Source organism: Toxorhynchites rutilus, chromosome 3 (genome assembly GCF_029784135.1).
Source record: "Toxorhynchites rutilus septentrionalis strain SRP chromosome 3, ASM2978413v1, whole genome shotgun sequence".
Lineage (NCBI taxonomy): Eukaryota > Metazoa > Arthropoda > Insecta > Diptera > Culicidae > Toxorhynchites > Toxorhynchites rutilus.
Genome location: NC_073746.1, coordinates 312,612,053 through 312,623,894, shown reverse-complemented (window position 1 = coordinate 312,623,894; position 11,842 = coordinate 312,612,053). Strand labels below are relative to the sequence as shown.

Genomic DNA, 11,842 nt, shown 5'->3' with positions numbered 1-11,842 from the left:
CTCTACACACTACTGTTGCTTGGGATGAAAATACGAGAGAAATTGAACATAATGTGAAACAAACATGTCACATTTTTAAACAACGGGTACGAAAAAATAATGTTTGTCTGCAAACATAAAACTGCGAAAAAAGGGAGAACATTGTTCGTCTCGTACCCAGTGTTTAATGTGAAACACGGAAGACTGGTGTGAATAATCTGTTAGATATTTAAAATTCCCATATAGCCCTCGAAGTGATGGCGTCCGACCAAATGTAAATATTCGAACCTTTTGTAAACTTCTGTTCGTTAGTAATGCATTTTAAATTTCATACGACTTTTGTGTGCTGACTAGTCAAATCACATGTTTCATATCAATAACTTTTTCAAGAATATAGACAAGGCTGTGATATGTTCAACAAAAAAATAACATGAATATTTGATACGGATATTCTCCCCTATATTGAAACGACAAACCGAAGTGGCGAAATCAGAAAATAAAATAAAGTTTATAATTTTTAGCATATCAAGATGCATATGGATAATTTCGCGTTAATTAGATGAATAGTTCCGTCAAGGGATATATAACTAAATAATTAGTCTTGGCATTACGACGAACCTATGAATATCATTGCATATATAAGTACTAGTAATATAGTAGCAGTGGATCGATAATATGAGAGAAGAATCTACGCTCAGTCAACTCAGAACCCACCTTCCTGGTTATCAAACTCGCCCTGATCCGTTTCCATATTGGAGACTCGTGGAGTTGCAAGGGACTGATAATCATCCTTCAGCTGTGGAGTTCGATCGTTGTCTTGCTGCTGCTGTGCCAGCACTGATGGCGGTCCCAAATCATCCAGCGAGAGCTGTGTATTGAACTGCTCGTTTCCAGTCCCAGCGATGTTGTAAAGCGATTGCGACGGATCGTACGCAACTGATGCGTTACTGCCAGAATAAGCAGCTGCTAACGGCTGATCTGAAGAAACATTTTCACTACCGGTCACTTCTTCCTCAATTGCGGTTGGGGTCTGCTCGAATGACTCCTCTGTCTCTACCACTGCTTCGTCTTCGCGACGAACCAATCCGAGCATGTCGAGCATGTTTCTTTTCACCGTGTTCTCCTGACATGCTTCCACCGTTGGATATACACTCTTCCGATCGCATGTCACCAAGTGACGCGCCAAAGCGTTTCCGTCTGAGGAAGAAAAGCCACAAATGCAATGCATTTCCATGTCCAGCGGAAACACGGGATAATCGGACGTAGGGTTCGTATTGCACGCAGCAGTGTGACCAACCATCGACGGTAGACAAGCCGTCTGATAGGAGCACTTGAGGCATTTCGACAAGCCGCTGGAATATTGCCGAATGAATTCATTATAACGGTTCCAATCAAAAAGGTTACTTTGAATACTTACATCATGTGATCATCCTCGTCAAAATCGTTGTCGCACTCAAGGCAAACCTTGCCGCAGGCCATGTTCAACGTTACGTGTCCATACGACTCCAGTGTCTTAAATTGGGTCAATTCTCTTTGGGTCGGTCTTTTAGCCTGTCACAACGTGAACAAAATATAAAATTAATTTGTGTTCCATTGCCGAATGGTCGCACATTTTCTCACCTTCGGTTTGCTTATAATAGTCAGCGATCTGGTGATTGGCTTAACAGTCGGCCCTGGCGAGGTCATTACGTGCGCAAATAACGTGTGCATCTTAAGTGCACCTCGCGAGACGAAACTGAGCGCACACTTGCCGCACTTCTTCACAATCGTCTTGTTGAAGTGCATCTTGAGATGCTTCATGAAGTCGCTAACGTTCTCCGCGATTGGACCGTCAGTGTTGCAAACCAGTGCCATTTTCAGACAGAACGGACACTGTATCAAGCCCGAGCGGTTGTGTTTCTTGTAGAAGTGGTCGATCGTCAAATGATGCGAGGAACTTTTGAAATCGCATCCGGCGCATTTGTATGGTAGCTCGAGCTGCAGATGGATCTTCTGCAGATGGGTGGTCAACATTTGGATGGTTCCGAAACGTTGCTGGAAGAGAATAAACTTAAGTACATCAATGAAACATTGCCATGTGCGTTCTCAGGGTATACCTCACAAATTAAACAGTTGTACGTGGAAGCAATCGAATTTTTCGTCTCGAGAGAATGGATCAGCACGGTATGTTTCTTCAGTACTTCCTCGGTTGCCCAATTTTCGAGACAGTAGCGGCATTGATATTGCCCATCGGGAATGGGATACGCGTGTCTGAAGAGATGCTCCTGGAAGTCGCAATTGTTTCGGAAAGTTGTTGGACACTCGGGGCAAGTGACGCTGAAAGCGGCCGGTTCGGCTCCTTCCTTCACCTCGGAAGTATCATACTGACCGTAGTAGTACAGTTCGAGGGGAAGCAATTCTTCCTTTTCCTCAACAACGGTGCGAGATTTTTTCGCCAAAGGTTGCGATTTTGCTTCAGCTGCGGCTATGGCTACGGCTTCTTCTCGTTTCAGCTTGTTCAGTAAAATTTTCTTGGGAGCCCCTGAAGTCAGCGGTGGAGGTGCTAAAAATTATTCGAGGTAATTTATTCGCCAATTAAATTTTGCTCAAGGATCTCACAGACTCTACATTAAGCTGCACGAAAGCATTGTGTGTGTCAAAGCAAACGAGGATAGAATCATAGAAAATATTTCTCTAGTTGAAGTTCAAACAATGGAATTTCTTTTTCTTATGTTTTCGCACAATAAATCCGTTAGTTAAATTTTTATTCCGAAAAAATACATCTTTACATCATAAGCAATTAACAAAAAAAAAATGGAACTTGGCTCAACGATTTCGCAAGAGAAATTTAATTCCGACTTCATACTTATAGTTCAACTTAAAGCGTGACTTTTTTCTAATGCTGTTTTTTCACGCTCATTTTGTTTTTCGTCTACATAAGGTGACCTTTAGTTATTTTTCGTATGTCTGTTTACAGTCAGTGATTAGCAGTAGCTCTTCTCTCTATCCCTCTATCAATCCTGAATTCTCTTTCCTAAACATTTTTGGAAAACATTTCTCTCTTTCAAGTACTTTTTTCAATTTGCTGAAAGGAAAAAGAAATGAAAAACAGGTGATTGGTGAGATTGAAGTGAAAAAAACTTAACGAAGTAACGTGGAAATGATAAGGTGAAACCAAAAAAGACCAGAGAAAAAGCAGCACTTTTCTGCTGTTGAGCTGTTCCATCGCAAATGACGATTTTTTTCATAAATTTCATTTTGTTTTTTTTTTATTTGGCTCAAGTTTTGCAGACGCAAAAGAGAATTTGCATCATTGTTTTGCCATTTTGACTTTAGTCTTACTTTTGAGGAGGACATAAGCAGAGATTGTTTAAAAATTCCCAGAAAAATATAACTCAGAAACGGTTGGTCCAATTGATTTGATGTCTTCCATATTATTTTTATTATTAGAAAGCATGCACGTTTGAAAAAATGTTTAATTTTTATTTTATTTCAAAAATAACACTTACAACTCAATTTTCTCAAAAAAGTTGCTTTTGTGTTTTTGGTATATGTTGCAGTGGACAACTAATGAAGTTAATTGTACAGTGCACCAAAATGGAAAAATACTGGACAAAAAAGTTATAACTCAAAAAAAAATATTTTTGAAAATTGTTGAAATGTTACTTATAATTGTTTTTAGATCTGATATTATGAAAGCACGCATAATTTGCAGTCAGAAGGAACGGCAATATTTTTGCTAAAATATTTTGCTAAATGCTACCGTTTTTGAGTTACAGTGATTTTAGAATAAAATTTACCGGAAATTCACAACTTTTGGTCGTTTTCGAATGTTTTACGAGTCTTTGTAAAAAGAAGTAGATTTTTCTAAAAGAGTAGATAATTTTCGATTGCAATGGCTGAATTAATTAAGAGATGTTACCGGGATATATACTGTAACTCCATCTAACTATGCGCCCCCGTAACCCGTAACCCCGTAGCCCGTAACCGCGGCATCCATAGCCGGATTTCCAAATGATACGGAACGTTTGAACACATCCGTGGCATTTTTCTTGCGAACCATTAACTCGTAACGATCAAGCTGTAAAAAATATTTTTTTTTAACAAAAGCCATTGGTTTAATTTTGATTATTGGCGTTACAGAAACTCCAATCTTCAAAAACTTTTTTTTTTCGTTCTTTCGTTTTCCGGAAAATGATAAAAAATGGACAAATCGCTAATCAAAAATATTGGCCAAAACCTTCATTTTTATTGCTGTAGGTGTTTCAATCCATTGGGTTTTTCCTACATCACAACGTGTGATATTTTATCAAAGTAATGTTGTAGAAAAGTTTACATATTTTTGGATTCATTCATTTGATACCAAAACTTTACCATATGGTTGCCTTCCAAAGCCATGAAAAATTATCAAAGTTGCTGTTCGATTTTTCGAACTTTACGAAAACTAATCCCAACGAACTCATAACGAGGAAAGCGATGAATCGTTCACTCCGAGGGTGCGCAGAGCATTCTGTATTTCTGCTACAATTTGCGATGAAGTGCTCCTCTAATTTACTACAAACTTTGAGAAAAAAGGCTAAACGAATCAAAATGAAATGTTCACAGATGTTTAGGGAAAACACTGAATTTTTTAAAAATCTTTGAATAATAAATTATGTTGCACGTATTTTATTGTTGCAGTATCGGCAACATAAACACCATTCACAATTAAAGCCGAGACGGCTTGCATTTTTGCATTTATAAAGGAAAAAGCGTAAAATGTACCGAATTTTCTCTTTGTTGACCACCATTGTTAATACCCTGTAACTCACAACTGAATGGAACAAGAACAACTAATTAGTGTGAAATGTCGCCTTTAAAACGAGCCTATATTTGAAGTTGTATGATCAATATTACGCGAGATATTGATCACTAAAGCCAGCTATCAAGAAAATAATTGATAACTTTTTCCGCAAGGATATATGTACGTAAAATCTTCCAATACCTGAAAGTTGTAGCTTTAAAATGATGTACATCCCATCGATATGCGTTTATATTTCACGAAGTTACAGCATATCTAAAATCACTTAAAATTTCCAACTTTGCATTCTGTTCCTCTTATTTTTTGTCGAGTATATTACAAAAATTGTATCTGAAGATAACTTCAAGTAAATAAATAACGTCAAGTAAAAGCTTTCATTCAAATTTTAGCAATTTAAACAACGTAAACTGGGACGGCTAATCTGATAGTATGCTTTTTTGAAAACTAATTTCGTATCCAGATACCGACACCATACCGTTGTCATCGTGGATACACTTCATTTCGTTTTCACCGTGTAATTTAATATAAATAAATAATTTAATTGGACCAAAATGACGATGGAAGCGATTACGTTGGTGCAGTAAATAATGAAGATGTACCACCCCCAACGATAGGTGAAGTAAGGAATGCTATTAAACAGTTGAAGAACAACAAATCAACTGGCAAAGATGGCATCGAAGCGGAACTTATCAAGATGGGTCCGGAAAAAATTGGTTAGTTATCTGCATCGGCTGATTGTCAGAATTTGGGAAACAGAAAAATTACCGCAGGAGTGGAAAGATGGAGTTATTTGCCCTATCTTCAAGAAAGGGGACAAACTAGACTGGGAAAACTTTCGTGCAATCACCGTCCTGAATGCCACCTACAAAGTGTTTTCCCAAATCATCTTCCGTCGTCTATCGCCACTGGCAAACAGATTCGTGGGAGGTTATCAGGCCGGCTTCATCGAAGGTTGGTTTACTACTGATCAAATCTTCACCTTGCGACAGATCCTCCAGAAATGCCGTGAGTACAGAGTCTCCACGCACCATATATTCATCGACTTTAAAGCCGCATACGATTCAATAACACGAAAAGAGCTATGGAGTATCATGGACGAAAACGGCTTCCCCGTGAAGCTGACAAGACTGATTAAGGCTACGATGGATGGAATACAGTGCTGTGTGCGAATTTTGGGTGGATTATCTGATCCATTCGAGTCCCGCAGGGAGCTTCGACAAGGTGAGACCTTGCCTACTGTTCAACATCGCGCTAGAGGGTGTTATGAGACGAGCGGCGTTTAACTTGCGTGGTACGATTTTCAATAGATCCAGTCAATTCATTTGCTTCGCTGATGACGTATACATTGTCGGCAGAACATTTGAGACGGCAGCTGAACATTACACCAGACTTAAGCACGAAGCAGAGAGAATTGGACTGAAAATCAATGCGTCTAAAACCAAATACATGCTGGCTTTCGGATCCGAGCATGACAGGACTCGATCAGGTAGTAGTGTAATGATCGACGGCGATGAGTTCGAGGTAGTGGACCAATTTGTCTGCCTTGGCTCAATGGTAACGTCTGACAATGATACCAGCCGCGAGATCCGGAGACGCATCATCAATGGGAGTCGTACCTACTATGGTCTCCACAATCACTTATGGTCAAACAGACTTAGCAGTCGTACGAAATGTTCCTTGTACAAAACGCTCATAAGACCGGTTGTCCTCTACGGGCACGAGGCGTGAACAATACACGAAGAGGACCTGCGAGCACTCGGAGTCTTTGAAAGGCGGGTGTTAAGAACCATCTTCGGCGATGTGCAGGAGGACGGCGTATGGAGGCGAAGGATGAACCACGAGATCACGCGACTCACCGGCGAACCCAGTATCCAGAAAGTGATCAGAGCTGGAAGGATACGCTGGGCAGGACAAGAATGTCGGACAACTATCCTGCAAAAATGGTGTTCGTCGGGAATCCGGCTGGTACGAGACGAAGAGGAGCACAACGAGCAATGTGGTCGAACCAAGTGGAGCATAACATGGTGAGCACGGGGTGTCCGCGGAATTGGAGAGAGATAGCCATGAACCGAGTTAATTGGAGAAAAATTGTGAGCCATGTTGTAAAGACGTTAAGCCAAAATAAACAAATAAAAATAATTTAATTTGAGTAAACTCAAAAAAACATCCGAAAACAATCGAAAGTTGATAATTTTCAGAATATTTAATTTAAAAACACTGTATCTCGGGAACGATAGCAATTAGCAAAATTTTGCTGTACAACTTTTTTTATTGCAAATCATGGCTACTTTCATAAAATCGGGTCAAAAAACATTTATAACAATAATTTCAACAGTTTTAAAAAATCCAAGTTTTTTTAATTGTAGCTTTTTTTCATTAGTTTCCATTTTGGTATACTGTGCAATAAACTTCAATAGTTGCACGCTGTTATCTTTGAAATAAAATAAAATTTTTCTTCAGTACGTTCTTTCTTCATATAGCCCCAATAATAAATAAAATATTGCGGAAGACACCAAATCAATCGGACCTACAGTTTCTGAGCCATATTTTTTTGAAAATTTTCAAACAATATTTGTTTAGGCACTTTTTTATCCCATCTGTCTATTATACAGGGTCTTTCAGATTAAACGCTCACGCAAAAAATCGAATAGCTCCTTATAAACATTGTTTTTCGCTCCGTCGATGGTAACACTGCATTCCCCACTTCGGGACGATAATATTCGGCTACTCGTTCAGTCTGATCGGATGGTTTTTGGTGTCAAGATGTACAATTTACAAGAACGTGTATTTTTAGTGAAATCGTATTACTCGAGCAACCGAAGCCTTAATGAAACTTTGTCCTCCTATGGTAAAGAATTTCAACATTTCTCGTCGTCGATTACTTCCTCTGGGGGTACGTGAAGGACCGTTTCTATGTTAATAAGCCACAAAATTTGGAGGAACTTAAAGAAGAAATAACTCGGATTTTCAACAGCATCGAAGTCGTAATGTTGGAGTTGTGCATGAAGAATTTTGTTCACCGTTTAAAACGAGTTATCGAAAAAAGAGGTGGTCACATCGAAAATGTCCTAAAATAAGCTTTATTTTCGTTTTTAAAAAAAAAATCGGTTCACTTTTGAAGAAGTTATTAAAATTTGTTGCGTGAGCGTTTAATCTGAAAGACTGTATTAGACTCATTTGGCAATTCAGCTGTAACAGCGCCGAATTTATTCGTGTGAAAACTCGATGTTACAAATTCTCCCTTTTTGGTCATAAAAAAGCGTCTGCAAAATTTGAGCCAAAAAAATACCTAAAAATCGACCTTCGAATTCAAATTGAATCGCTCTGTTATTTAGTAAGTACTGGCTGGTGATGTCCACCGAAGATGATTGGAACGAAACATTCTTCGGTGCAATTTTGGTTGGCACATAACTATTGACCGCTGACTGCAAGAAAGAAAGTTTCACACGAATCAGTCTTCTGCTACTGGGCGGAATCGAATAATACAACGGACTTAGAGAAATATTTTCTATGCACGATACAAACAAGTTGAAATATTGTGATATTGGGCTTCTGTGACGCAAGTCATATAATATGTTATACGAATACATAAAAACTCCCTACATACATCCCATCTGGCCTAATTGACCAATAGACTTTCTGTCGCTCTGTTTAGATATACAACATCGAACAAAAATATACGCTATACTAACATGGTTCCTTAGGCTTCCGACCTCTCTTGGCGCCGGACGGTTTGGGTGTTGTATGAGGCTCAACTGCATAAGTCCAATGTTTAAACGGGTCCGCTGCGGCCTGTTTTGAATAAAAAAAATTCGAATTTCCATCGTTCAACCGTTTCAATTCCAAATCATAAATACCTTATTCATCCTCGTCACCAAAGCATCCCTGGTCTCGATACGCGTCTGCTCGGCGATATGTGTCACAATATTGTCGAACGCTTGGCCAGGCGAATTACCGAACGATTCACGCCAAACCAATTCGTTCAAAAACTGCTGAATTATTTGGCGCGATAACAGCGATAGTGTATTTTGAAACATGCGCGGTACAATGCGGCGCAAATAGTCCATAATGTTAGCATTGCTGTGTTTACCGCTCGCCTCTGAAGGCGATACCTGTTGGACAATCTTATAGCCCATGTTATTCAACGTTCCTTTATCGACAGTGAGGTCGGTCAGAATAACGCTGTCTTTGTGGACCCATCCGCTAAGTGGTTCCAAAATCTTCGAGAATCGTTTCTTATAATTGCGCTCACCATCGCTGAGCGGTTCAACGGCCCGTAAACGCACCAATTTTGCCTCAGGATCAAGCACGCCGAGAACCTCTACCTTAACCTGGCGTTGCTGACCATCCTGGAGAAAAATAAAATAAATACGAAATCGTCTCAAAACCATAAATCGTGTTGTTTAGTACATTCATCACTTACCTGTGTCGTAGTACCGAGTGAAATGACCCCAACTTCTATTTTCTTCCCAATGCCGCCCAGTAGCTTCATGTGGTGACTGAGTGCAACCGTGCAGACCGACCGCAACCAGGTGTACAGCCCCTTCACGTACAGATTATCAACTTTGACCCAGTTGACCACATTCGAAACATTCGTCTGACAGCTCCAGTGATAAATCAGTTTAAGGATAACCGACGGAGGATGCATCGAACCCTCGAACAGTGACCCGTTGAAGACGGAAATAAATCTCGTAGGGCAGCACTCGCTGATCCAAACATACCCTCCCGAGTAGGGGAATTTAGACGCATCCGAGTACATTCCGAGCTTCAGTGCTGTACCCCGATGAATCTGACAGAATTGTTCCGATTTAACCAATCCCTGTTGGATTAGCCACTCGGTGAACTTGGTGGCTGTGTGCATGAGGACATTTTTAACTTTCGCATCCAACTGAGGGCGATCGGCAGGGGCCTTCTCGGATGAACGCAGTGAAGGCCTCGCAATAACCACCAGTGACGGGAAAGTCTTGCCTTGAATTTTACTGAAAGATATTTCTCGGGAATCAGCAGCCGGCTTGCCCGAATCATCCTTCGTAAGATCGACAATAGCCGTCGGTTCTGCTGTAATCTTTTTCTTCTCCTTATCTCCACCGACCAACAAACCCCCAATGGAAGTAGCCTCCGTTGGTCGTACATTGCTGGCTGTAATGCTCTGAGGTTTGTCCTGCTTCTTGAGAGGCTTCGTTTCCACCTTTTTCTCGAGCATTTTTTTCTCTTCTCGCTTTTTGGTCTCCTTAGCGGCCGCTTCTCGCGCCGCTTTTTCTTTCTTCTTCATTTCTAGTCGCTTAGACAGTGGAATGTATTCTTCATCATCGTCGTCCGCAACGAAATCTGCCGAAGGACCAGCTTCCTCTTCAGGCTTATACTCCGACCTGCGGCTCTTCCTTTTGCCACTATCTAGTCCTGTGGGTGATGCAACCCGCTTCATGGATAATGATGGTGTTGCAGGTAGGGACGAGCCTGGCGACGGAGGTGGTTTCTTCTTCGGCAGAGAAGTGATTGGTTTCGATATTTGTTCCAAGCCGGGAACTGGGCCCAACACTTGGTATGCGGTGAACACTTCTCCGGAGAAAATATTCTTCCCGCCAGCATCCTTCACAATGTCTTTCAACTTGTTGCGAATATCATTGTGCTCTTTTTCCGCTTTTTCGTACGCTGCTTTCTGAGCGGGACTCAACTCGTCGGCCCAGTACTCGAGGTGCAATGTAATTTCGTCCTCCGGCAAAGGCGCCATATTTGTTTTTTATCTGCCGACAAAATATGCCTTTTGAAAATTACACTTTTCCGCAAAAGTGTTCTGAAATACCAATTAAAATTAAGTTCAGAGTTGTGTAACTTCACTTAGCTATCGATGGCACACATTTTTATAAAACAATTCACGCAAAAAATATTACTTTTTCACGATACACCAAACTTTTGCAGAGAGTCGCCCGCAACGCTTTTCTCCTGTTGGAAGCAAATACTGTTTTGGCATTTTACAGGGATGGACTGATTGGCACTGTTGTAAATTGAAGTAATAGATTAGTCTAAACCAAGATGCTGAAACGATAGGTGTTTCGCTCTTGAAACTTTCACGACAAGTCGTGGGACGAGTAGCAAGCCGTAACTTTCAGAATTATTTACTTTTTGTTTGGGTGTGTGGTTATGGTTTCATATGAATTCGCTGAAGAAAAAACTCAAGGAAAAAATAAGCAAATATGTATTCTTAAAAAATAGTGCACTCTCTTTCATTCTTTGTGTGGACACCGACTGGACAACATCGGTGCTGGACGAGCTGGACGACGAGGGATCAAGTGGCTATCTCAAGGCAATGAGGGTGGAGGTCTAGTGCAGATGTAGAGTAAAGTTTTTCCAAGGGCCTTTCTCAAGGCTAGAGCCGAATGAACTAAAAAGTTTAAAATCTCTATGATCAAAAACCAAACCAAGCAACCACTCTCTTAATCTAATTTATATCTCAAATATCAGCAGTATTGCCATGGTGTTAACAAAACAAAAAACACAAAATCCAAGGCTCAGGATTTTCCTTAATTAAAACATCCAACGCAACTGGTTACTTTTCTGTAATGTATGATAAATTGGCAACACAAAAGACAACTAATTTTAAAAGTAAACACGAACCTGTTGCAATCATTGTCAACTTTCCATAGCTCTAGCCTTAATGCAAAGCCAATTACTTGTAACAGCCCTTTCCGGATCTTCCATTAAAGCCATAATCAACTTTTTTTTTGTCTCCATCGCCGTAAGCTGATAGTACTCTTTTCCCCGCCGATGGGAGCCAAACAGAAGTACATTTTGCTTGGAAAGAAAGGCATTGATTGCGCGGCTAGAAGCGAGAAGATATACTAAAAACATTCTTCTGCACTGTTGTGATTTGACCGCTTATTGTAGATATCTGGAAAAATAGAAACAATTATGAGAAATTGTTATAATAGACATCCAGAAAATTGCCTAGCTACAATAAAGTGCGAGCAGCTTTTTTGCCAACGAATGCATTTGTCACCAAAAGATATGATTTGTTTTTTCATGAGCAATGGCCAAACAGCAATTTTGACATTGCTGTCCACCTATAGTACAACACCTCGGTCT

General features: G+C 40.2%; 1 protein-coding gene across 4 annotated transcripts; it reads right to left on the bottom strand.

Moving 5' to 3' along the window:
- Nucleotides 1-416: 416 nt before the first annotated feature.
- Nucleotides 417-10,738, bottom strand: LOC129779937 (uncharacterized). 4 transcript variants are annotated; one of them, XM_055787725.1, is made up of 8 exons: nucleotides 10,651-10,738; nucleotides 9,183-10,553; nucleotides 8,617-9,108; nucleotides 8,452-8,551; nucleotides 2,076-2,521; nucleotides 1,600-2,013; nucleotides 1,397-1,530; nucleotides 417-1,331 (listed from the first exon to the last, which is right to left on the bottom strand). In XM_055787725.1, the coding sequence occupies exons 2-8, from the start codon at nucleotides 10,488-10,490 to the stop codon at nucleotides 683-685; spliced, it is 3,543 nt and encodes a 1,180-aa protein (XP_055643700.1). In that variant the 5' UTR covers nucleotides 10,491-10,553; nucleotides 10,651-10,738; the 3' UTR covers nucleotides 417-682. The 4 variants fall into 4 exon arrangements, with proteins under 4 accessions (XP_055643700.1, XP_055643702.1, XP_055643701.1 ...); XM_055787727.1 differs by having other exon boundaries at nucleotides 9,183-10,503; nucleotides 10,563-10,717; XM_055787726.1 differs by having other exon boundaries at nucleotides 10,617-10,714.
- Nucleotides 10,739-11,842: the final 1,104 nt, after the last annotated feature.

Coding starts and splice junctions, on each gene's coding strand:
- LOC129779937 (XM_055787725.1), bottom strand. CDS start 10,490: ATGGCGCCTTTGCCGGAGGACGAAATTACATTGCACCTCGAGTACTGG. Junction 1,531..1,599: donor CTATTATAAGCAAACCGAAG/GTGAGAAAATGT, acceptor ACGTTGTGACAG/GCTAAAAGACCGACCCAAAG. Junction 1,332..1,396: donor GACGAGGATGATCACATGAT/GTAAGTATTCAA, acceptor GCAATATTCCAG/CGGCTTGTCGAAATGCCTCA.